General features: G+C 35.5%; 3 protein-coding genes across 3 annotated transcripts in view; 2 read left to right on the top strand and 1 right to left on the bottom strand.

The window, feature by feature from the left end:
• LOC108307122 (olfactory receptor 10G6) overlaps positions 1-12,075 on the bottom strand; it is a 20,007-nt gene extending 7,932 nt beyond the window's left edge. Inside the window, exons 1-2 of the mRNA XM_017532382.1 lie at positions 11,997-12,075; positions 8,289-8,461 (exon numbers count right to left, since the gene is read on the bottom strand). Coding sequence (XP_017387871.1) covers positions 8,289-8,461; positions 11,997-12,075 — 252 coding nt within the window. The remainder of the gene's footprint in view (positions 1-8,288; positions 8,462-11,996) is intronic.
• LOC108301160 (olfactory receptor 10G9) lies at positions 11,431-27,844 on the top strand. The gene is made up of 2 exons (XM_017524225.2): positions 11,431-11,534; positions 25,227-27,844. The coding sequence occupies exon 2, from the start codon at positions 25,252-25,254 to the stop codon at positions 26,185-26,187; it is 936 nt and encodes a 311-aa protein (XP_017379714.1). The 5' UTR covers positions 11,431-11,534; positions 25,227-25,251; the 3' UTR covers positions 26,188-27,844.
• LOC108301164 (olfactory receptor 10G9-like) lies at positions 13,876-15,205 on the top strand. The gene has a single exon (XM_017524238.1). The coding sequence runs from the start codon at positions 13,900-13,902 to the stop codon at positions 14,833-14,835; it is 936 nt and encodes a 311-aa protein (XP_017379727.1). The 5' UTR covers positions 13,876-13,899; the 3' UTR covers positions 14,836-15,205.

The following is a 27,844-nucleotide window of genomic DNA, read 5'->3' as shown; positions in this document are numbered from 1 at the left end:
TGGGTGAGTGGGAAATGGAAGATATCCGAGATGCCTTGGAAATTCATGTGTACCACACTGTAGGAGAAAATCCTATGGAAATAAGACATTGTTGCCTTAGTAAAATATAATTGCTTTGAGGTTAGTTTAGCTAGGCTAAAAAATCTGGTCTTTTTGATAATTTTCAAGAAGGACAGCTTGTTCTGGGCTGAAAGTGCTTTTATTTCATTTTACTTCTAATGTACCAGATAATAGGTTCAAAGGATCTAAATGAGGTACAGATATAGAAGAAAGGGCCTAGCTTCCCATGATCTTTTTATTTTTACAGGAAGTAACTCTCTCTCAGGTTTTATTTTCCTGACACACTATACAGCAAGAAATATCTGGTTTGTCATAGGAAAACAAAATTACAAAATTGCTGATTTTTATACCCCAGCTGTATTTCTTCTAAACGAAATTCTTGTGCTAAAACACAGGACACTAACTTTGCTACAATATACTCTTCCTGGCCCATACAATAAATTCAGATCATCCCATGGCATGCTGCTGCACGTGTCTGGAGGTAAAACTTAAATGTAAACAATTGCAACCTAAATTGGCAAGATCAAAATGTATTTGGGTCTTGCCAGGATAATGATTTCACTCACCCCATTGACAACACCAACATGCTGAATTTTCTGCTAAGAAAAAGGGTTGAAGAAGCTAGAAGTCATTAATATTAACTATTGCCTCATAATCATTTGCATACTAAGTATCGTACCTCTTGCATGTATTCTCTGTATTGCTTTGACATGTATATATTTACATGCTTTAAATTTCCCTTCTCTATTTACTCTATTATTATATATAAGATGTGTTCATGAAACTTTACTGTTTTGTCCATAAGTCACATAATATTGAGTTAGAATTACTTAAAAACTTGAGAAAGAATTGACATCACTGAGATTCCAGACTTGGTTCTGGATGAAGTAAAGGGTGATATATTGCAATGACTCCCTCTGTGGAGGGAGTCGTATGAGGAATGAAGTTGCATTGTATAAGGTGTTAATAGTGTCTTTCTGTGTGTATGTGTGTGTGTGTGCATGGGTGTGTGTCTTTGGGTGTATAAATATGGGGGAAGAATGTACAGGTATGGTGTGCAGTGCATGTGGTAGACTGCCATAGATCTTTATAGAGGAATTTATTTATTTATATAGTTTGGCTGAATATCTTTTAAAATCTCTTCCTATAAGTAGGACTCCCTTCTGCTATAGAAACCAAATTACCAGATACTTTTTTCATTCACTCCACCAAATATACATTGTGGGCATGGGATCTAGATTTGACCAATGAGACATATCAATCTAGACTTTGAATATGAATCACAGGAAAATAAAAGGCATATGTATAAATAATTCAAATGATGGTAGAGACATCATTAGCAACACAGAATTTTCAAAGGTGGCAGTGACAGCAGGCCCACAGTGCTTTCAGGGCTTATGCCGGTGGGGATGGTGGGCGCTCTGTGGTTATGCATGACTCTGACTGAATTATATCATATATGCTGCATTGTTATTTTAGTCTATTTAAACTTTTTGGACTCTTTCTCATTACCATCCTCCCTCAGTTCACACTAATAACCTGATTTATATGCTTCTGCCTTTTTCCTCCTTTTTTTCTTTTTTAAAAAATAAGGTGGCATAAGTGCAGATTTCTCACATGCATACATTGTGTAGCGCTGAAGTCTGGGGTTGTAGTGAACCCATCACATGAACAGTGAACACTACTTCAAATAGGTGATATTTCGATCCTCACTCCCTCCCACTCTCCCACCTTTTGGGGTCTCCAATGTCTGTTATTCTATTCTGTATGTCCATGGATATCCATTGTTAGCTACCACTTGTAAATGAGAACATGTGACATTAATTCAATCTTTTTAAATGCCTACTTAATATTTCATTAAGTAGCAGTACTAGGATTTACTCAACATTGCTCTTTAGAAATATTCACTTGGTTTTCAATTGTTTTACAGGCATAAACCCTGTATCAACACAGTCAACTTGTTACATTATTTTGTGTTTCACTGAGTAATAATGAATTTAAGTATTTTTAAAGGTCTTTTTGAATTTGCTCTGCTATGAATTGTTAATACATGTGCTGTGCCCAATTTTCCAATTTTGGGGTAGGTGTATATTACTTATCAATTTGTAGGAATAATTTATCTTGGACCTGAGTTCCTGGTCAAATATAGACATTGCAAATATTATTTTTCACTCTGCAGCTTGTCTTTTACTCTTTGAGTATTTTCTTATATTGAATAAAAATGATATATTTAAGAATGAAAAGCATCAATAACGTTTTAAAAACAATAACATATGTAATAACATACAAAAAGTCAAAAATTAGAAGATGTTTGACTTCATTATTCATGAGGAAAACACAAATTTTAACACCACACTAAAATACCACTACATACACACTAAAAGAGCTAAAATGAAAAAGACAGTGATGGCCATATATGGGACAACTGGCAATTTCAAGCACTGCTACTGGAATTATAAACTGGCACTTTAAACTGTGTGGCAGCATCTACTAAAACACATCATATGCATTCTTTATGATTCAGTAATTCCACTCCTAGGTGTATGTGTATGTGATAGAAATGTGTATGTCTCTCTGTATGTGTACATATTCAGTGCATTCAAAGAAAGGCATATAATATGAAATATATTTGCAAAGAAATTCTATAAGTATATGGCATCTATGTCCAAAAATATTTATCCTAGTTTAGAACAGCAGTATTTTTAGTAGGCAAAAATTGGAAACTATTTAAGGTGCCTACCAATAGCTGAATAAAAACAAATTGTGGTATATTCACTTAATAAGATGCTTGCTATACAGCAATGATAATGCATGATTTACAGCTATATGTAAAATAGTTTATGTACTTATTGTTGGCACCATTTATTTATGATTAAGGTTTAATGTAAAAAATAAAATAAATATCTAGATCCGAGGTCAGTGGCTCCAACTGGGGACAGTTTTGCCCCATCAGAGTCATTTGGCAATGTCTGGAGATGTTGTTGAGTGTCACACATACCGGCATCTAGTTGCTAGAAGTCAGAGATGTGGGTAAACATGCTATAATGCACTGGACAGACCCTCACACCAGGGCTTATCTTGCCCAACATGTCAGTTGTGCTGAGGATTAGAACCCCTAATTGAGGTATAAATATAAGTAAAGTTATGTAAAATTATGACAGTAGAATACACAATATTTTGAGAGGGATATAAAAATTGCTGAGGAAATCAATATGATGTGCACACGAAATGGAAGTCATATTTTAAATATATCAATTCTATTCAAATTAATCTGTAGATGTAATGGAATTCCAAATAAAATTCCAGCATTTGGTTTTGTAGATACAAACATTTGGATCCTAAGTTGTATATTAAAATGGAATAGACTCTCAAAATAGTCACAATAATCCAGAAGAAATAAAATAAAATTAGAAGATTTACAACACCTGATACCAAAAGCTACTATGAATCTGGGAGTTTTCAGGTGTTTTTATGAGGCTTGACAAATAAAAAAATGGAACTGAATACAAGGTAAGAAAATAGACTGATACATATTCATCAGACAAAGATGGTCTGTGATGCAATAGAGAAAGACCAGATCTTCAGTAAATTATTTTGAGCTATTCAGGTGAAAAAAAAAAAAGAATTATGCTTATCTCATAATGCATATACCAAAAAAATCAATTACAGGTAGATACAAAATGGAAATGTGGTAGTCTTTATGACATTTGTTTAAGTGAGGGTATTTTTTAAAAGCAAACAAAAGGGGCTATCCGTCAAAATAATAAATTGGAAAAATATATTTTAAAATAGAAATTTTGCAGCTCATTTTCTTTTATCATAACTAATAAATCTAGAGCTTAGTATGCAAATGGGAGGTTGGGGAGGGATAACATGGGGAGAAATGCCAGATATAGGTGACGGGGACATGGAGGCAGCAAACCACATTGCCATGTATGTACCTATGCAACAATACTGCATGTTTTGCACATGTATCCCAGAACCTAAAGTGCAATAAAAAAGAAATAACAAAATAATAAATAAAAAACTGAAGCCAAAATTCTAAGAAAACAATATAATTAATTACAGATGTAATCACAAGTTGTGTAGAAAATTAATAAATTATTCTTTTGCAACTAAAGTAAAAATAATTTCAAATGAAGTGAAAAAATTTTTTAAAAGCATTAAATATTATATAAGTAAAAACTGATATAGGTGGGTGTAAGGAAAACCTTTTAAAAACAAATTTCAGCTTTTTTGCGGAGGCCAAGGCAGGCGGATCTTAAGGTCAAGAGATCGAGACCATCTTGGCTAACATGGTGAAAATCTGTCACTACTAAAAATACAAAATTAGCTGGGTGTGGTGACACATGCCTGTAGTTCCAGCTACTTGGTAGGCTGAGGCAGGAGAATCGCTTGAACCTGGGAGACAGAGGTTGCAGTGAGCCAAGATCGTGCCACTGCAGTCCAACCTGGAGACAGAGTGAGACTCTGTTGCAAAGGAAAAAAAAAATTCTCTTTTTAAACCACAATTGATAAAATATTTTAGAACACTAAAAAAGTTTATGGAAAAAAATATTTATAAAGACAAATTTGAAAGCACATTTTATAATAAAAGGATGTATTAATGTTCTTGTTTCCTAAAGGTTTGGACAATCAATAAGAAAAAGACTATTAACTCAAAAGAAAGAAATAATAAAGTTAATAAAATTATGAACAGCTAATTCATAAAAGGATATACATTTGTCATACACATGTGATAGGGTTCCATATCATACTCATAAAATAATATGTGTTTACTCATGCATATAAAAGCAATGAAAAGTATGACAGCAATAATATCTAATGGTTATTTATAAAATCAGGAAATAATTAGGTTAGGTATTTCTGTGGGAAAAAGCCACTCTGAAAGTCTAAACAACAAAAAATGTTTGGGAATTTGAATCTTCTGAATCATCATACAAAGATGGTGAATGAGGCAGTGGTGCTGAGCTGGAGAGCGCCAACAAGTGAGGACTGTTACGGATTGTGGAAAATTTTAAGTTGAGCAAAAACAGTTGTGAGTTGTCTCTCAATTACTGAGGGAAAAGGTAAGCCCTTCCTCTTAGGTATAAGTATTAGTTACAGGAAGGCATGAGCTGTTCTCAGGAGAGCTCAAATAAGAAACTCTAAAGGATTGTGGGCATGCTTATGAAGAACGTCTTATTGGTCTCTTCCTGTTGTTTTTGTGTTCATAAAGGAAATCTGAAAGCCCAAGAGAAATCCCAGCCTCTGAAACACAAATTTAGTTCCCTGAGCTTCAACTAGTTTGATCCTAGAAAGAGTAGAAATGGACTACTCTTTCTCAACACTGCATATCTGTTCTTTGAATGATAATTTTCAAACTAGTGCCTGTACATAGGGTATAGAAAGTAAAATACTTGGAGAAAAAACTCTGATGAGTTTTATTATTGAAGTGAATCACATACTGGAAGGTGAATTCTTCAAGGGGCAAATTTAACTCATATTTTTCCTGTATCTCTCCTTTTATCTTAAAGTTCCACATAGAACAATGTTGCTTGGAAATTGTTAGAGCTCATCCTAATTTTGGTAATCTAGTCTCTCTTCATAGATAGATAGATAGATAGATAGATAGATAGATAGATAGATAGAAAGTAATTAAGGATCTACAAATAGGGTCTAAGTAGCTACAGCATAAATGAGCAAATCAAACATTGACTCCATTCATTGACACTCCTGTCTTAAGTCTCAGGCTATCTTGAACTTCACATGATAAAAATTTTTATATTTCATCAAATTGGAATCTTGGGGATTGGGTCCTCCTGGTGCTGTAGAAGCTTTAGAATTATATAGTTTTTTGGAGTTCCAATATCTATATTGATGATTACAATAATCCTAGCCCTGTTATTTATTCTCATATTAGAAAAAAACCTAGGTTTAATGTAGCCTAAATCACATACCCTAAATATAGGATACATTGTATCTTGGCTCTGCTAACAATAGATATCCTTTTGTTTCTTTTGTATTGGTGAAAGAGTTTCATAGTGTTTTTCCATAAACTATTAATAAAAATTCTGAACTAAGATGATATATGGTATTCAGTTAAAAATATCATTTCTGCTTCAATTTTATTGTAAAGAATACCAACTTTTTTTTTTTTTTTACATCAAGCCAACAGATGTCTTCCCTCCTGCCTTGGTTTCATTTTCCCTGTCTCAAGTGGTAGATATTAAATAAGAAACATAGATTTGATAGAATTGTCTTCCCTTATGAGCACATTTCCTAGGTTTATGAGTATGTAGAGTAAAGGAGAATGGTAGGGGCAAAATATGTTCTCTAACAAAATTAACATTAGAAAATATTTAGATATCTGGGATATAGAGGTATATGTATGATACCTAGTAGATTGTAGTTGGGAGAACACATATGAGTGTCATGTTTCTAGAGCCTCTTGGGGATGGTCAAGTGAAAGAGAAGCAGGAGGGGATTCATGTATGAAATTTGGTGTTCTCTGGATCATTTGGAAGGTTGTGGGGAATCCCACTGTGAGTTGTGCTAAGGTAAGATCCTTACCTGATCTGAGAGACTGATAGATGCCTTCTTAAAAAGAAGCAGGAATGGGGGCACCAGTAGCAGTACAGGAGTGAATCTTTCCTCAAAATCTGGCTTTGAAATTGAGAAAACTCTGGAAATAACAAAGAATGTATGTATTTTCTTACTTTCTATGATCAAAAATGGCAATTCTGAAATACTGCTGCAAGGCACAGTGTTTCATGACTCACTGTTATTTATTGAGCGGTTGTCACCTGACAGACATAGTGTTAAGTACTTTACATGTTTTATCTTATTTAATACTTACAACTTCTCAGTCAGGTAGGTGAGGCTAGTAATACCAAGTAATGTGTGAGAAAACTAGGGAGGAATTTGGTATACTGTAAACTTATGAAATATTAGCTGCTACAAAGAAGTAAATTCTTAGAATTAATAAAATGTGATAGAGAGAATTCAAAATAACCTCACAGATCCCCTAAACCCATCTTCCTTGTATATCCTCCGTATATAATCACCATCCCTTTAGTGTAGGTGAAGCTTGGGAAAATGATAGGATATCACTCCATTGATTCCACTATATTACATAACAAGTTGGCAGAGCAAACTGGAGAGAGATTTTCTGGCTGGCATTGAAGAAGTAAGCTGTCATGTTGTAGAAGTCCAGGTAACTATGATCTTAGGATCTAGAATGGTTTCTATAAGCTGAGAGTGATATGCCCTGCAAACAACCAACAACAAAACTGGGACCTCAGACCTAAAACTGCAAGGAACTGAATTGTGCCAAAACCCACAATAATCTTCAAGGATGATCCCAAGCCTCAGGTGAGATTCTACCCTCTGGTGATACATTGAAGCCTGTTGAGACCCTTAGCAGAGGATCTAACTGACCTGACCCCAGAAAGGGTGAAATAATAAATTAACATGTTTTATACCACTGTTTGTGGTCATTTACATGTACCCCATATATATATAATTGCATTTTAGGTTCTGGGGTACATGTGAAGAACATGCAGAATTGTTGCATAGGTACATACATGGCAATGCGGTTTGCTGCCTCCATCCCCATCACCTATATCTGGCATTTCTCCCCATGTTATCCCTCCCCTAGTCACCCCCATAAACCTCAGTGTGTGATGCTCCTCTCCCTGTGTCTATGTGTTCTCATTGTTCAACACCCACCTAAGAGCCAATGACAATCTAATACAGTGTGTTTCTTCTATTTTCTTCTGGTTGTGGGTCTTTATTTGTGTGTGTGTGTGTGAGAGAGAGAGAGAGAGAGAAAGAGAGAAAGAGAGAGAGAGAGAGGCTAGAAAATTACTTCATCTTTATGAAAGAAGCTTTATAACAGCTAAGTCCAGGATAACTGTAGAATTATCTACCTGGTTAATGCAGTTTCCACATACAGATGGGTTCTCAGTTCCCAATTAACTGCTAACTGCTGGGTGCTCTTTATATCCCCAGAGGGAAAGAGACCAAGGGTGAGAAGAAATGTCCAATTGAACGCTGTCCATTGCCAGTCTCATGACAGTGTTTATCCTCATGGGCCTTCCCCATGCCCCAGCACTGGACAACCCCTCTTTGGAATCTCTGGTGGTTTATGTGCTCACTGTGCTGGGGAACTTCGTTATCCTGCTGGTGATCAGGGTGGATTCTCACCTCCACACTCCCATGAACTAGTGTACTACTTCCTCTCCAACCTGTCCTTCATTGACATGTGGTTCTCTACTGTCATGGTGCCCAAAATGCTGATGACTTAGGTGTCCCTGGGTGTCAAGGCTATCTCCTTCCACAGCTGCATGACCCAACTCTATTTCTTCTACTTTCTGGGGAGCACTGAATGTTTCCTCTACACTGTCATGTCCTATAATCTCTATAAAGGAAACACTCAGCACTCCCCAGCTAATGAAAATGTCTCCAGGAAGTGAACTCTCCAGGACGTGAACCAAATGCTAGTGGCCCAGGAGGGCATATGTGCTTCATCATCCTGGCATTACTGAGTGGGTACCTAAGGATGAGTAGGATGTAGATATGCTGGATTGTTCAAACTTAGTAATATAATTTAGTTATTCATGTGAAATGTATTACATGTATAGGTCTCAGCATTAAACATTATTTCAAACCACCTGCATGTTATAATTCTTTCACAGATTATCAAAGACATTTTAAAAACCACAACTAGATTTTTATTTATGATGAACATGCTTGTAGCATCTATAGATGAATTTCTTATCAATAGTTTTTTTTTTAACTTTTAAAAATTTAAATATTGTAGTTGGGTCTCAGGAATACAGAGTGGAATTATTCATATATGTAAGCTGATATATTTTTTCATATTTTTTGTGTGGGCACAAAAATTTAAGAATTTACAATAATGGGGATATTATTTAAGAATAACAAATATCAGAGGTCACTTTTCTGTTTGTGGTTATTTCTGTTTAAATATCATTTTGATTGTTTTAGTATATTTATGTATTTGTATGTATATATACAAATCCAAATTTGTATGCAAAAGAAAGCATATAAAATATAATACATAGGCATGTAATGAAAATTAAACACACACACATATATACATATATACATATATCCCCTAAAACATTTGTAGAAATGACATATTAAATAGACAGAGGTAGCCAACTATTCAGAATGACTGTCAAATAATGAATGAGATATAAATTGTTATATGTTCACACAATGGATTACTACACAGCAATAATATATGATCTATAGCTACATGTAAGATTATATATGTGTTTATCTTTTGTATTCATTTATTTATGTTTGGTAAGATTCAATGTAAAAAAAAATCTACATCAGTGAGGGCAATTTTGCCCTGCCATTTTTGCTTAGAAGTGTCTGAATATTGTTGCAGGTCACAGGTCCTCCCACCCAGTGGCTAGAGGTCAGGGATGTGAGTAAACATCCCACAGCGCATAGCACAGACCCTCATCACAAGACTGATCTTGGCTAAAACATCCATTGTGCTGAGGATGAGAAACCTTGATCTGACATTAATTTTAAGTAAGAATGGGTAAGATTACTACAATAGAAATAACAAGATATTTTCAAAAAAATATAAAAGTTGCTAAAGAAATTGGGCATTATTATATGTATATAGAATGGAAGAGTCATATTTTAAAGACAACAATTCTCTTCAAATTGATCTACAGATTCAGTGTAACTCCAATAAAATCCCAGCATTTAATTTTGCAGATAGGAATATGTAGATCCCAAAGTGTATATTGAAATGAAATGGATCAGGAAAATGGTCAAGGTAGTCTTGCAGAAATAAAATATACCTGAAAGATACACAACACTAGATATCAAGCCTATTATGAAGCTTTAGCAATTCAGAAAGTGTAGTATTGGTAAAGTATTTGTATGGAAGTGAAGAGAAGATAAAATAAATAGACTTGTATATATTCATATAGCAAAGATGGCACTGCAGTGCAGTAAAGCAATAATACCATCTTCAGTAAATTATTTTGAGTTACTGCGTTTCAGAATGAAAAGATAATCTTGATCCGATCTCACACTATCTACATAAAAAATCAATTACAATGGATCAGAGACATAAATATAGTAGACTTTATGACATTCTGTTAGTAAATATATTTCAAAGAAAAATGAACAGAAGAAGATAAACATAAAAATGATACAATAAAGTTACATTTTGAAATAGAAATTTTTCAGCTCATTTCCTTTGCATGTAATGTAATAAAGCCAGCATTTAATAAGCAAATTGTAAGAGAGAAATCAAAACAATAAGAATTTAAACCAAATCCCTAAAAAACACCTTCTGTTAATGAGGTAATTACAACTATAATCAAAATTCTTTAGAAAATAAAAACATCCTGATGTTACATGTGAAGTAAAATTAATTTCCAATAAAGTAGGGATATAATGAAGGAAAAAACCTTAAAGCATTAAGTATTATATAAGTGAAAAATAATAAACCTGTGTGCAAGAAAATCCTTTGAAAGCAAAATACCAACATCAGAAATATATTGGAATAGATTCATAAAATTTCCTAGAACATTAAAAGTATCTGTACAAATAAAAATTATTTAAATGACAGCTATTTGAAAGCAAATTTTACCTTACAATAAAATAACTAATTAATGTTTTCAAACTTGTAAAACTTCAGACAGGTTCATAGAATAAAGATTATTATCTCAAAAGAAGGAAATCTGTAAAGATCCTGAAAAGTTAATTTTCAAAAGGAGGTATATGCATGACATGTTGAACAGTGTTTACTCATGCTTGTAAAAGCAATGAAAATTAAGACAGTAGTGCTATCTAATTATTACTTATACAGTTGGAAAATAATTATCTTAGTTTTGTCTTTGGGGAAAAGCCACCGTGAAACTCTAAACAACAAAAAAAGTTTGGGAATTTGGATGTTTTGAACTAGCATATAAAGATGAATGAGAGGGTGATGCTGAGCTTCAGGGCACCAAGTGAGACATTAGGGACTCTGGAAAATTTTAAGTTGAGAGCAAGCAGTCCTGAGTGTCTCTCTATCACTGGTGAGGGAAAAGAGTAAGTCATTCATCCTCCTTTCTTCTTAGATATGGGAAGATATGGGCTCTTCTCAAGAGGGTTCACATAAGAAACACTAAGGAAATATGTGCATGCTTCTGAAGAAGTGTTCATTGGTCTCTTCCTATTATTTTGTGCTCACCAAGGGAACATGAAAGCCCCAGAGCAATCCCATCCACTGAGACAGAGATCAAGTTAAGTTCCTACCCATGTTCATTTTCATTCCCTGCAATTCAACTAGTGTGGTCCCTAAATACAAACGGACTGCTGTTTCTCAACACTGTGCACCTATTCTTTGAGTTAACCTTGCAAACTAGTGCCTATACATAGTGGGTAGAAAATGAAAAATTGGGGAGAAAGTCAGATGAGTGTTACTACCAAAAAGAATCACATACTGCAAGGTGAGTCTTTAGAAATGTAGACTTCATTTATTTTCTCCAACTTCCCTTCTTTTCTTTAACTTTCATTCAGAGCTAAGATATTCAGGAATTAATAGAACTTGTCTAAAATTGATTTATCAAGGTAGATTGAGAGTAATTGAGGGTATACAAATAGGGACCAAATGTCCACACCGGCGATAGTCAAGGCAAACGTTGTCTCTACTGTTTGAGACTCCTGCCTCAGGTATCAGGCAACATTTGACTTCACCTGATAAAAATTTTTATATTTCATCAAATCTGATTATGCTGCATTCATGAGGATTGGGTCCTTCTGGTTCAGCAGAAATTTCAGGGTTCTATTGGTTCTATGTTTAAGGTTCTGAATCCCATATTGGTGATTACAATAATGCTGTTTCTGCTTTTTTTTTTTAACATATTTGAAAAACCTTGCTTTAATATATTGTCAACTGCATAACATTTTACCTGAGTTCTGTAAACTACGGATATCCTGGTTTCTTCCGCTGACTGGTGAATCAGTGTCATAGTCTTCCCCACAGATCATAATAAGCCTGGACTAAGAAAATATTTTGTGTTCAGTTAAAAACATTATTTCAACCTGAATACCAATTGTACAAAATCTCAGCTTTTCTTGACTTCATGCCAACCTATATCTCTTCCTCCTGCATCGGTGCTCTTTTCCTGTCTTAGGTGTTAGGTGTTAAAGATAAACATAGACTTGACAGAATTATCTTTTATTATGAGAACATTGCCTGGGCTTATGAATATGTGGAGGAGGTGAATACGGTAGGGGTGGCAAAATATTATCTGTAACCAAGCCCATATTTGGAAACATTTAGACATCTAGGACAGAGTGATGTACAATAGAAAGCTAGCTAGTAGATTGTAGTTGGGAGATCACATATGAATGTCATGATTGTAGAGCCTTCCAGGGGATGGCCTATTATGAGAGAAACAGGAGGCATTCATGTATGAAGCTTGGTGCTCTCTGGAGCATTTGGGAGGGTGTGGAAATCCCACTATAGACTTATGCTGACATTCCCATCTGCTCTGAGAGAAGCCCTTTAAAAGCAGGCAGTAGTGAGGACACCAATAATAGTATTGGGCATGAAATAGTCCAGAAAGACATAACTCTTAGATTGAGAAGGGCTCTCTGAAAACACTAAGAGAATATAGGTCCTCTCTTTCAATCTAAGATCAAAAATGGCACATCCATAGTACTGATGCAAGGCACAATGTTGTAAGATTCACTATCATTTATTGAGCAGTTATCACCTGCCAGGCATAGTACTTAGTACTGTATATGTACATTATATGTGTGTGTATATATATATATATATATATATATATATATGATCTTATTTAATGCTTATAATTTCTCAGCAAGGTATGTGATGTTAGTGATGTCAAATATAATAACATATGAGGAAACTAGTGAATGATTTATGTGTACTGGATTTCATTCCTAGTAACAATTAGATTCTTGTTCCTTTAAGTTTTTCCATGAACTCTGCAATGAAAATAGAATATGGTAGGTAGAATTCCAAGGAGCCCCCAAAATTCCTGCCCACTGGTATACACTTCCTATATAATAACATCTCTTTGAGTGCAGATGGAACCTGTGACTATGATGTTACAAAACTATGATGTTACTATGATGTGACTATTATGTTACAAAACTTTTTGCTACAGCAAACTAGAGAGAGATTATTTTCTGACTTTGAAGAAGTAAGCTGTCATGTCATTGAAGGTAGGGCAAAGAAGATTTTAGGACATAGGGTGACATCTGTAAGCTGAGATTGATATGTCCTACCAAAAACCAGCAAAAATACCAGAGACCTCTGTCCAAAAACTGCGAGAAATGAGATCCTACCAACACTTGCAATAGGCTAGGAAGAGGATTGTAAGCCTCCAATGAGATTAAAGCTTCTGGTGACACATTGATTGAAACCTGATGAGGCCCTCAGCGGAGGATCCAGCTGAACCACAGAGAAGGTGAGATAAAAAGTTTAAAATAAATTTAAAAAAAAAAAAGTTTACATGTTTTATGCCACAAAGTGTGGTATTTTTATTTTAATCAATGACAGTCGAATACAGTGTGTTTCTCCTATGTTCTTCTGCATTTGTGTCTCTGTGTGTGTGCAACTGTGTGGATGTGTGTTAGAGAGGCTAACACATAGAGAGGCTAATTTCATCATCATTTCTTTGAAGGAAGCTTTGTAACAAGCAAAGTACAGAATCACTCCAGAATTATCTACTTGGTTAATGTAGTTTCCACATAGAAAATCGATTCTCATTTCTCAATTATGTGCTAAATGCTGGGTGCTCTTTATATCCTCAGAGGGAGAGAGATAAAAGATGAGAAGAAATGTCTAACAGTAGCCTTGTGACGGTATTCATTCTCACGGGTCTTCCCCATTCTCCAGTGCTGGATGCCCCCCTCTTTGGAATCTTCCTGGTGGTTTATGTGCTCACTGTGCTGGGGAACCTCCTCATCCTGCTGGTGATCAGGGTGGATTCTCACCTCCACACCCCCATGTACTACTTCCTCACCAACCTGTCCTTCATTGACATGTGGTTCTCTACTGTCACGGTGCCCAAAATGCTGATGACCTTGGTGTTCCCAAGCGGCAGGGCTATCTCCTTCCACAGCTGCGTGGCCCAGCTCTATTTTTTTCACTTCCTGGGGAGCACTGAGTGTTTCCTCTACACGGTCATGTCCTATGATCGCTACCTGGCCATCAGTTACCCGCTCAGGTACACCAGCATAATGAGTGGGAGCACATGTGCCCTCCTGGCCGCCAGCACTTGGCTCAGTGGCTCTCTGCACTCTGCTGTCCAGACCACATTGACTTTCCATTTACCCTACTGTGGACCTAACCAGATACAGCACTATTTGTGTGATGCACCACCCATCCTGAAACTGGCCTGTGCAGACACCTTGGCCATCGAGATTGTCATTTTTGTGACTGTTGGAATAGTGGGCTCAGGCTGCTTCCTCCTGATAGCGCTGTCCTACGTGTTCATCGTCTGTTCCATCCTGCGGATCCGCACTTCAGAAGGAAGACGCAGAGCCTTTCAGACCTGTGCCTCCCACTGTATTGTGGTCCTTTGCTTCTTTGGCCCTGGTCTTTTCATTTACCTGAGACCAGGCTCCAGGAAAGCTGTGGATGGGGTTGTGGCTGTTTTCTACACTGTGCTGACACCGCTTCTCAACCCTGTTGTGTACACCCTGAGAAACAAGGAGGTGAAGAAAGCTGTGTTGAAACTGAGAGACAAAGTAGCATATTCTCAGAGTGAATAAACACTAGAAAGTAGGTATAACAGTTTGTGTAAAAATAGTAATATAATTTATTCATGTGAAATCGATTATATGTACAGCTCTTAGTTTTAAACGTACTTCCAAAACACCTGCACAGTTATAATTCTTTCACAGATTGTCTAAGACAGTTTTAATGTCACAGGTAGACTTATATTTATGATGAACATGATTATATTCTGATTTATTGACTCATTTCTCATCAATAGGTTCATATTGTTTAAAAATATTTTCATCAAATCCCAGGGATAGATGGTTGAGTCATTGGTGTTTATAACTTGATAAAAGCCTTTTGTGTTTCGTTTCATTTCTCATGCACACAAACTTAAGACTTTACCATCATGGAGACATTGTTCAAAAATATCAGAAAATATTAGAGGTTATTTTTCTAATTGTGGTTGTAGATGTTCAAATTTCCTTTTGGTTTTAATGTATCTGTATATTTGTATGTGTATACACAAATCCAAATGTCTATACACATGAAAGTATATAACATTTAGCATATTTAACATACAGGTTTTCATATATTTACACATGTGTATGTATCTGTCTGTTTACATATATATATATCCAAAAAATTTTTAATGACTACTGATATTTAAAATATTATCAATGAATCAAATAGAAACTGTGTATTCATATAATACATTACTGTCCAGCAATGATAATAAATGATCTATAACTATATGTTTAATGGTATATACACTTATCATTTGTGCCCATTTTTTAATGTTTGTTAAGATTTAATACAAAAAATTAAACCTCTTACATATCTAGATCCCGTGGGACAATTTTGTCTCCTGGTTCACTTGGCAATGTCTGGAAATACTGTTGCTTGTCACAGGTGCTGGCATCTAGTAGCTAGAGGTCAGAGGCATTAAACATCCCACAATGTCTAGGAGGGACCCTCACAACAAAGCTTATCATCACCAAAATGTCGATAGCACTGAGGATGAGAAAACCGGAGCTGAATTAAATTTTAAGTAACGTGTGTAAGACCACGACAATTGAAATAAAATGTTTTCAGATGAATATATAATTTGCTGAACAAATCTTGGATTATAAAGTGCACTGGGAGACTCATATCTGAAAAATGCCAATTCTATTCAAATTGATCTGTAGATTGGAAACTATTCCAAATAAAACTGCAGCATTTGATTTTGGAACTATGCGTATGTGGATCCTAAAGTGTGTATCAAAATGGAATGAGTCCCAAAATGGTCAAGACTATCTTGAAGAAATAAAACATAACTGAAAGATTCACACTAGTTATCAAAACTTGTTACAAAGCTATAGTAACTCAGAGAGTGTCATATTTATATAAGGCTTGACAAATAGAAAAATGAAACTGAATACAGGGTAAAGAAATAGACTGATCCTTATTCATAAGACAAAGATGACACTGCAGAGCAGGAAAGCAAGGTTGACTTCTTCAAGAAAGTATTTTGGAGTATCTAGGTGTTCAGAATAGAAAAATCAGTTTTGAGCCTATGTCATACTATACACATATAAAAACTCAACTATAATAGGAGATATGAATGTGGTGGTCTGTATGACACTTGTTTAGATAAGAGATTTTATAAGAGTACAAAACCTTCTTGGAAAAAATTAATTGAAAAACCTATTTTTAAAGAAATAGCAAGGGGAGAAATGCCAGATGTAGGTGATGGGGAGGAAGGCAGCAAATCACACTGCCACGTGTGTTCCTATGCAACAATTTTGCATGTTCTTCACATGTACCCCAAAACCTAAAATGCAATAAAATAAATAAATGGGGGGGAAAAAAGAGAAAGAAACAGAGGAAGCTAACCATAAAAATTCCTTCTTCCTCTTGTAGTCCCCACTGTTGTTCCCATCTTTATATGTATCCAATGTTTAGCTCCCATTTGAAAGAGAACAAGCTGAATTTGACTTTCTGTTTCTACGTTAGTTTCATGGCCTCCAGCTACATTCTTGTTGCTGAGAAGGACCAGATTTCATTCCATTCTTGGTTTTATAGTGTTCCATGGTGTATGTGTACCACATGGTTTAAAAATTTTTTAAACAATATTTTAAAGCACTCTGAAAAAAGCAACTGTTATAAAATATTTTACTGACATCTCTGTTTTAGTGATGAGAATTCCGAGGATGCAGTATGACAGCTGCTATTATATGAGATTAATTTCTTGTATGATTTAGGATTATCTTAATACTGTGCCACTAAAACAAAATACAAAGACAAATTGGATGGTAAGGCTGGTGTGGCTACAGTCAACAACTATAACCACTCATTTAAAGATAGGGGAATCCATCTGAACAACTTCATTTTCTATAAATATGAACTAAACATATAAATAAAATACTATTTTATGTATTAAAACGTAATAATAATACATGAGACTAAAGTCATTACATTTTGAAATGGAAATTTTGCCACTGATTTTCTTTGATGATAATGTAATAAAACTAGAGGTTAATAAGCAAAGTATAAGAGAGAATACAAAAAAAAATGGGAATTTAAACCAAATTTCTTAAGAAAAAACCCACTTCAGTTAATGAGGTAATTACAACTACAATCTCAAATTATGCAGAAAAGAAAAACATCCTATTGTCTCACATAAAGTAAAATTAATTTCAGATGAAGTAAAGATTTAAATGAAGGGGCCAGGCGCGGTGGCTCACGCCTGTAATCCCAGCACTTTGGGAGGCTGAGGCAGGTGGATCACGAGGTTAAGAGATCGAGGCCATCCTGGTCAACATGGTGAAACACTGTCTCTACTAAAAATACAAAAAATCAGCTGGGCATGGTGGTGTGTGCCTGTAATCCCAGCTACTCAGGAAGCTGAGGCAGGAGAATTGCCTGAACCCAGGAGGCAGAGGTTGCAGTGAGCCAATATCGCGCCATTGCACTCCAGCCTGGGTAACAAGAGCGAAACTCCATCTCAGAAAAAAAAAAAAATAGATTTAAATGAAGGGAAAAAACCTTAAAGCATTAAATATTACATAAGTGAAAACTGATAAACTTGTGTGCAAGAAAATGTTTTTTTTTTAATGTTTCAAGTAACTTTTATTTCCTCAACTAGAACCTTACTTGATAGTATTATTTGATTTCAGGCTTATGTAATATTATATTTTATTTTATTTTAAGACAGGGTCTGGTTTTATCACCCAGGCTGGAGAGCAGTGACATGATCTTGGCTCTGTAAGATCTGCCTCCCACATCCTCTCACCTCAGCCTTCCAAGTAGCTAGGACTACAGGCGTGAGCCACAACACCCAGCTAATTTTTGTATTTTTTTTTTTTGTAGAGATGGGGTTTCAGCATGTTTCCAAGGTTGGTCTCAAACTCCTGGGCTCAAGCGATCTGCCTGCCTCAGCTTCCCAAAGTGCTGGGGTTACAGGTGTCAGTCATCGTGCCCAACCAGGCTTCTACAGTATTTTATTTTATTTTTTATTTTTTTTTCATTGTACTTAATTTCTGGGTTGCATGTGTAGATCCTGCAGGATTGTTACATAGGTATACACAGGCCATGCTGCCTCCACACCCCGGTCACCTACATTATGTATTTTTCCCAATGTTATCCCTCCCCAATCTCCCCAACCCCCACTACCCCTCCCCTAGCCCCCCAACCCCCAACAGACCCCAATGTGTGATGTTCCCCTTCCTGTGTCCATGTGTTCTCATTGTTCAACACTTGCCTATGAGTGAGAACATGTGGTGTTTGGTTTTCTGTTCTTGTGTCAGTTTGCTGAGAATGATGGTTTCCAGCTTCATCTATGTCCCTGCATAGGACATTGACTCATCCTTTTTAATGGCTGTATAGTATTCCATGGTGTATATGTGACACGTTTTCTTTATCCAGTCTATCACTGATGGACATTTGGGTTGGTTCCAAGTCTTTGCTATTGTGAACAGTCCCAAAATAAACATATGTGTGCCTGTGTCTTTATAGAGTGATTTATAATTCTTTGGGTATATTCCCAGTAATGGGATTGCTGGGTCAAATGGTAGTTCTATTTCTATGCCCTTGAGGAATCGTCACACTGTCTTCCACAATGGTTGAGCTAATTTACACTCCCACCAGCAGTGTAAAAGCATTCCTATTTCTCCACATCCTCTCCAGCATCTGTTGTTTTCTGACTTTGTAATGAACACCATTCTAACTGGCATGAGATGGTATCTCATTGTGGTTTTGATTTGCATTTCTCTAATGACCAGTGATGGGAATTTTTTATATGTCTGTTGCTGCATAAATGACTTCTTCTGAGAATTGCCTGTTCATATCCTTTACCAAATTTGATGGGGTTATTTGTTTTTTTTTTTTTCCTGTAAATTTGGTTAAGTTCTTTGTAGATTCTGGATGTTAGCCCTTTGTCTGTTGGTTGCCTGTTCACTCTGATGTCAGTTTCTTTTGCTGTGCAGAAGCTCTTTAGTTTAATTAGATCCCTTTGGCAATTTTGGCGTTTGTTGCCATAGCTTTTGGCGTTTTAGTCATGAAGTCTTTGCTCATGCCTATGCTCTGAATAGTATTGCCTTGGTTTTCTTTAGAGTTTTTATCGTTTTAAGTCTTATGTTTAAGTCTTTAATCCATCTTGAGTTAAGTTTTATATAAGGTGCAAGGAAGGGATCCAGTTTCAGCTTTCTGCATATGGCTAGCCAGTTTTCCTAAAACCACTTACTAAATACGGAATGCTTTCCCCATTGCTTGTTCTTGTCAGGGTTTTCAAAGATCAGTTGGTTGTAGATGTGTGGTGTTATTTCTGAAGCCTCTGTTCTGTCACAGTGGTCTATATATCTGTTTTGGTATCAGTATCATGCTGTTTTGGTTACTGCAGCCTTGTAGCATAGTTTGAAGTCAGGTAGCCTGATAGCTCCAGCTTTATTTTTTTTTTTTGTTTGTTTTGTTTTCTTAGGATTGTCTTGGCTATGTGTGCTCTTTTTTGGTTCCATATGAAATTTAAAGTAGTTTTTTCCAGTTCTGTGAAGTAAGTCAATGGTGGTTTGATGGGGATAGCACTGAATCTATGTTACTTTGAGCAGTATGGCCATTTTCATGATACTGATTCTTCCTATCCATGAGCATGGAATGTTTTTCCATTTGTTTGTGTCCTCTCTTATTTCCTTGTGCAGTGATTTGTAGTTCTCTTTGAAGTGGTCCTTCGCATCCCTTGTAAGTTGTATTTCTAGGTATTTTATTCTCTTTGTTGCAATAGTGAATGAGAGTTCGCTCATGATTTGGCTCTCCATTTGTCTGTTATTGGCGTATAGGGCATTTTTAAAGTCACAGCTAGATTTTTATTTATTATGAACATGCTTGTAGCATCTATTGAGGTATTTCTCATCAACAGATATTTTATTTAAAAAAATATATATATATATTGTAGTTGGGTCTTAGGGATACACAGTGGAATCATTTGTATGTGTAAGCTGATGACATACTTTCATATTTCTTTGTGTGTGCACAAAAATTTAAAAATTTATAATTATGAGAGATACTGATTAAGGATAAGAAATGTCAGTGGTCACTTTTCTGTTTGTGGCTATTTCTGTTTAAATACCTTTTTGGTTGTTTTAGTATATCTTTGTATTTGTACATGTATATACAAATCCAAATGCATATGCAAAAGAAAGCATATAATATATAATATATAGGTATGTTAATGAAAATTCAACACACACACACACACACACACACATACACACACACACACACACACACAGTCCCCTAAAACATTATTTGTAGAAATGCCATATTAAATAGGCAGAGAAAGCAAACTATTTAAAATGACTATCAAATAATGAATGAAATATAAATTGTTGTATATTCACACAATGGATTATAATACAGCAATAACAAAATCTATAGCTATATGTAAAATGATATTTGCATTTATCTTTTGTGCTTATTTATTTATGTTATCTGTTAAGATTCAGTGTAACACAATTAAATATATATATCAGTGAGGGCAATCTTGCCCTGCCAGCTTTGCTTAGCAATGTCGGAAGATACTGCCACAGGTCACAGGTGCTCGAATCCAGTGGCTAAAGGTCAGGGATGTGGGTAAATATCCCACAGAGTATAGCACAGACCCTCATCACGAGGCTTATCTTGCCCAAAATGTCCATTGTACTGAGGATGAGAAACCTTGATCTGGCTTTAATTTTAAATAAAAATGGGTAAGACCACTACAATAGAAATAACAAGATATTTTCAAAATAATATAAAAGTTCCTGAAGAAACTGGGCATTATTATATGCATATTGAATGGAAGATTCAAATTTTAAAGTTATCAATTATCTTCAAATTGATATATAGATTCAATGTAATTCCAATAAGATTACAGCATTTGATTTTGCAGATATAAATATGTAGATCCTAAAGTATATATTGAAATGAAATGGATCATGAAAACGATCAAGGTAGTTTTGATGGAATAAAATATAGTTGAAAGATACACAACACCAGATATCAAACCTATTATGAAGCTTTAGCAATTCAGAAAGTGTAGTATTTGTATAAGTATTTGTATGGAAGTGAAGAGAGGATAATATAAATAGGCTTGTGTATAGTCACATAACAAAGATGGCACTGCAGTGCAGTAAAGCAATAATGCCTTCTTCAATAAATTATTTTGAGTTATTGGGTTTTCAGAATGAAAAAATAATCTTGATCCTATCTCACACTATCTAGATAAAAAATCAATTTCAATGGATCAGAGACATAAATATGGTAGACTTTATGACATTCCATTAGTAAATACATTTCAAAGAAAACAAATGAACAGAAGAAGCTAACCATGAAAATGATACATTAAAGTGATTACATTTTGAAATAGAAATTTTTCAGCTCATTTTCTTTGCATATAATATATTAAATCTAAAGTTTAATAAGCAAATTATAAGAGAGAAATCAAAACAATGAGAATTTAAACCAAATCCCTAAAAAACACCTCTGTTAATGGGGTAATTACAACTATAATCAAAATTCTGTAGAAAATAAAAACATCCTGAAGTTACATGTGAAGTAAAATTAATTTTCAATAAAATAGAGAAATAATGGAGGAAAAAACCTTAAAGCATTAAATATTATGTAAGTGAAAAGTAATAAACCTGTGTGCGAGACAATCCTTTGACAGCGAAATGCCAACATCGTAAATATATTGGAATAGATTCATAAAATTTCCTAGAACATTAAAAGTATCTGTACAAATAAAAATTATTTAAATGACAACAATTTGAAAGCACATTTTAACTTACAATAAAACAACTAATTAATGCTTTCAATTTGTAAAACTTTAGACAAGTTAATGGGATTAAGACTATTATCTCAAAGAAATCAATAAAGTTCCTGAAACCTTAATTTTCAAAAGGAGCTATATGCATGAAATGTTGACAGTGTTTACTCATGCTTGTAAAAGCAATGAACATTATGACAGCAGTACTATCTAGTTATTACTTATACAATTGGAAAATAATTAGGTAGGTTTATCTTTGGAGAAAAGCCACCACGAAACTCTAAACAACAAAAAAAGTTTGGGAATTTGGGAATTCTCAAAAAAGCTTGGAAATGTTTTTAACCACCATATAAAGATAAATGAGAGAGTGATGCTGAGCTGCAGAGCACCAGGTGAGGACTATTATGGATTCTGGAAAATTTTAAGTTGAAAGCAAGCAGTCCTGGGTGTCTCTCGATCACTGATGAGGGAAGAGTCATTCCTCCTCCTTTCCTCTTAGGTGTATATATTGGTTCCAGGAAGATATGGGCTCTTCTCAAGAGGGTTCAGATAAGAAATGCTAAGGAAATGTGTGCATGCTTCTGGAGAAGTTTATATTGGTCTCTTCCTGTTGTTTTGTGCTCATCAAGGGAATCTGAAAGCCCCGGAGCAATCCCATCCTCTGAGACAGAAATCAAGTTAAGTTCCTACTCATGTTCATTTTCATTCCCTGTACTTTAACTAGTTTGGTCCTTAAATAGAAATGGATCACTCTTTCTCAACATTGTGCACCTGTTCTTTGAGCGAACCTTGCAAACCAGTGTCTGTACATAGTGGGTAGAAAATGAAAATTTGGGGAGAAAGTCAGATGAATGTTACTACTGAAAAGAATCACATACCGCAAGGTGAGTCTTTAGAAATGTAGACTTCACTTATTTTCTCCAACTTCCCTTCTTTTCTTTATCTTAACTTTCATTCAGAGGTAAGAAATTCAAGAATTATTAGAATTTGTTCTAAAATTGATTTATCAAGGTAAATTGAAAGTAATTGAGGGTATACAAATAGGGACCAAATGTCTACACCAGGGATAGTCAAGGCAAACATTGTCTCTATCTATTGAGACTCCTAGCTTAGGTATCAGGCAACATAGGACTTCACCTTATAAAAATTTTCATATTTCATCAAATCTGATTATGTTACATACATGAGGATTGGGTCCTGCTGGCACAGTAGAAATTTCAGAGTTATATTGCTTCAATTTTTAAGGTTCTGATATCCATATTGGTGATTACAATAATACTACTTCTGTTATTGATTTACATATTTGAAAAACCTTGCTTTAATGTCACTTCAGCTGCATTCCCTGATGGTAATATGTCAGGATACATTTTGCCTGGGTTCTGTAAACTGCAGACATCCTGGTTTCTTCCATATTGGTGAATCAGTTTCATAGTCTTCTCCACAAAACACTTCATAACAAGTTTGGACTAAGAAAATATTTTGTATTCAGTTAAAAACATCATTTCAACCTGAATACCAATTATAGAGAATCTCAGCGTTCCTTGACAACAAACCAACCTATATCCCTTCGTCTTGCATTGGTTCTGTTTTCCTGTCTTAGGTGGTAGGTGCTAGAAAAGAAATGTAGACTTGAAAGAATTGTCTTTTATTATGAGAGCATTGCCTGGAGTTATGAATACGTGGAGGAGGGAAAGATGGTGGGGACAAAATATTATCTACAAAGTCAATATTAGGAAACATTTAGACATCTAGGATAGAGTAATGTACAACAGAAAGCTAGCCCCTATCTAGTAGATTGCAGTTGGGAGAACACATATGAACATCATGATCTTAAAGCAGCCCATGGGATGGCCCAGTATAAGAAAAACGGGAGGCAGTCATGTATGAAACTTGGTGCTCTCTGGATCATTTGGGAGATTGTGGGAATCCCACTATAGAGTTGTGCTGAGATTCTTACCTGCTCTGAGAGACCTAGAAGAAGCCCTTTAAAAGTAGGCAGTAGTGAAGACATCAGTAACGGTATCAGGCATGAAAGAGTCATAGCTCTTAGATTGAGGAAGACTCTGAAAACACTAAGAACTCTCTATCTAAGATCGAAAATGGCAAATCTGTAATACTGCTGCAAGGCACAGTGTCATAAGACTCACTATCATTTATTGAGCAGTTATTACCTGCCAGATATAGTCTTTAGTAATATATATATAAAATCTTATTTAATGCTTATAATTTCTCAGTGAGATATATGATGTTAGTGATGTCAAATGCAATTACAAATGGGGAAATTTTCATTTTCAAACATAGTGCACGTATTATGTATACTGTGTTTCATTCATAGTAACAATTAAATTCCTCTCCTTTTAAGTTCTCCCTTGAACCCTGCAATGAAAATAGAATATGGTAGGTAGAATTCTGAGGAGCCCCCAAATTTCTCCCCACTGGTATATTTCCTATTTAATAACCTCCCTTTGAGTGCACGTGGGACATGTGACTATGATGGGATATTACCCCTGATTACAATTATGTTACAGATCATTTTGCTATAGCAAACTGGAGAGAGATTCTTTTCTGACTTTGAGGAAGAAAGCTTTCATATCATTGAAAGCAAGGTGAGGTGGATTTTAGGACATAGGATGGCATCTGTAAGCTGAGATTGATATGTCCTGCCAAGAACCAGCCAAAAAAAAAAAAAAAAGGAAACCTCTGTCCAAAAACTGCAAGGAATAGGGTCCTGCCAACAGCTGCAATAGGCTTGGAAGAGAATTGTGAGCCTCCAATGAGATTGCATCTTTTGGTTACACGTTGATTGAGACCTGATGAGACCCTCAGCAGACGGTCCAGCTGACCTGACCTACAGAGAGGGTGAGATAAAAATTTTACATGTTTTATGCCATTAAGTTTCTGGTATTTTTCAATATATCAGTGGAAATCTAATATAGTGTGTTTCTCCTACTTTCTTCTGATTGTGTGTCTCTGTGTGTGTGCACCTGTGTGCATGTATATGAGAGAGGCTGAAATCATTTTATCATTACCTTTATGAAGGAAGATTTGTAACAAACAAAGTGCAGAATAACTCCAGAATTATCTACCTGGTTAAGGCAGTTTCAACATAGAGAGTAGTATCAATTAACTGCTAAGTGCTGGGTGTTCTTCATGTCTCCAAAGTGAGAGAGACCAAAGTTGAGAAGAAATGTCCAACGCCAGCCTTGTGACAGTGTTCATTCTCATGGGCTTTCCTCATGCCCCAGCACTGGACGCTCCCCTCTTTGGAATCTTCCTGGTGGCTTATGTGCTCACTGTGCTGGGGAACCTCCTCATCCTGCTGGTGATCAGGGTGGATTCTCACCTCCACACCCCCATGTACTACTTCCTCACCAACCTGTCCTTCATTGACATGTGGTTCTCTACTGTCACGGTGCCCAAAATGCTGATGACCTTGGTGTTCCCAAGTGGCAGGGCTATCTCCTTCCACAGCTGCGTGGCCCAGCTCTATTTTTTTCTCTTCCTGGGGAGCACCGAGTGTTTCCTCTACACAGTCATGTCCTATGATCGCTACCTGGCCATCAGTTACCCGCTCAGGTACACCAGCATGATGAGTGGGAGCACGTGTGCCCTCCTGGCCACCGGCACTTGGCTCAGTGGCTCTCTGCACTCTGCTGTCCAGACCATATTGACTTTCCATTTACCCTACTGTGGACCTAACCAGATCCAGCACTACTTCTGTGACGCACCACCCATCCTGAAACTGTCCTGTGCAGACACCTCAGCCAACGAGATGGTCATCTTTGTGAACATTGGGGTAGTGGCCTCGGGCTGCTTCCTCCTAATAGTGCTGTCCTACGTGTCCATTGTCTGTTCAATCCTGCAGATCCACACCTCAGAGGGGAGGCACAGGGCCTTTCAGACCTGTGTCTCCCACTGTACCGTGGTCCTTTGCTTCTTTATTCCCTGTGTTTTCATTTACCTGAGGCCAGGCTCCAGGGACGCTGTGGATGGGGTTGTGGCCGTTTTCTACACCGTGCTGACTCCCCTTCTCAACCCTGTTGTGTACACCCTGAGAAACAAGGAGGTGAAGAAAGCTGTGTTGAAACTGAGAGACAAAGTAGCACATTCTCAGAGAGAATAAGTATTAGGAAGCAGATACACTATTTGTTTAAATATAGTGATATAATTTAGTTATTCATGTGAAATTGATTATATGTATAATTCTCAGTGTTAAACATTATTCCAAAACACCTGCACAGTTATAATTATTTCACAGAATGTCTAAGACAGTTTTAACATCAGAGCCAGGCTTATATTTATGATAAATATGATTTCACATTCTGATTTATTGACTCATTTTTCATCAATAGGTTCATATTAAGTTTAAAAATATTTTAATAGAATTTCAGGGGTAGATGATTATTTCATGTTTATAATATGATAAACGGCTTTTGTGTTTTGTTTGATTTCTTGTGCACATAACCTTAAGAATTTACCATCATGGAGACATTGTTCAAAAACAGCAACAAATGTTTGAGGTCTTTTTTGTAATTGTGGCTGTAGCTGTTCAAATTTCTTTTTAGTTTTAATGTATCTGTACATTTGTATGTGTATATACTAATCCAAATGTATATTCCAAAGAAAGTACATAACATTTAGCATATTTAACATCAGGTTTTCATATACTTATGTATGTATATATATCTATTTACATATATATATACACAAAAACATTTCTAGAAACTATTATTAATGGGCAAGAATAGCTAGCTATTAATAATTAAAATATTATCAATGAATCAAATAGAAATTGTATATTCACAGAATAGATTACTATCCAGCAATGATAATGAATGAGCTACAACTACATATATAATGGTTTATGCAGTTTATACATTTGTGCCCCTTTTTTTGTTTGTTTGGATTCAATATAAAAATTTTAATCTCTTAAATATCAAGATCACTTGGGGCAGTTAATCCCCTGGTTCACTTGGCAATGTCTGGAAATATTGTTGCTTGTCAGAAGTGCTGACATCAAGTGGTTGAAGTCAGAGGTGTTAAACCTCCCACAATGTATAGGAGAGACCCTCACAACAAAGCTTATCATGGCCAAAATATCGATAGTGCTGAGGATGAGAAAGCCTGAACTAAATTTAATTTTAAGTAACATGTGTAAGACCACAACAATATAAATAAAATATTTTCAGATAAATATAAAACTTGCTGAACAAATCTTGCATTATAAAGTGCACATGGAGATTCATATATGAAAAATGCCAATTCTATTCAAATTGATCTATAGATTCAACACTATTCTAAGTAACATCCAGCATTTGATTTTGCCACTATGGACATGTAGATCCTACAGTGTGGATTGAAATGGAATGAACCCCAAAATGGTTAGGATGCTCTTGAAGAAATAAAAGACAACTGAAAAATCGACAACACTAGTTATCAAAACTTATTACAAAGCTATTACGAAGTAACTTAGAGAAAATTACTTATTATAAAGTAACTCAGAGAGTGTCGTATTTGTATGAGGCTGACAAATAGAAAAATAGAAATGAATACAGGGTAAAAAATAGACTGATTCATATTCATAAGACAAAGATGACACTGCAGAGTAGTAAAGTAAGATTGCCTTCTTCAAGAAATTATTTTGGGGTATCTGGGTATTCAGAATAAAAAAACTCAGTCTTGAACCTATGTCATACTATAGCCATAAAAAACTCAATTATAGTAAATAGGAGATATGAATGTGGTGGACTGTATGACACTTATGTAGGTAAGAGACTTTA

This window comes from Cebus imitator, unplaced genomic scaffold, assembly GCF_001604975.1.
Source record: "Cebus imitator isolate Cc_AM_T3 unplaced genomic scaffold, Cebus_imitator-1.0 Scaffold0, whole genome shotgun sequence".
NCBI classification, from domain to species: domain Eukaryota; kingdom Metazoa; phylum Chordata; class Mammalia; order Primates; family Cebidae; genus Cebus; species Cebus imitator.
Note: the sequence above shows the minus strand (reverse complement) of the source record. Positions and strands in the feature narration are given on the sequence as shown.

Coding starts and splice junctions, on each gene's coding strand:
- LOC108301164 (XM_017524238.1), top strand. CDS start 13,900: ATGTCTAACAGTAGCCTTGTGACGGTATTCATTCTCACGGGTCTTCCC.
- LOC108301160 (XM_017524225.2), top strand. CDS start 25,252: ATGTCCAACGCCAGCCTTGTGACAGTGTTCATTCTCATGGGCTTTCCT.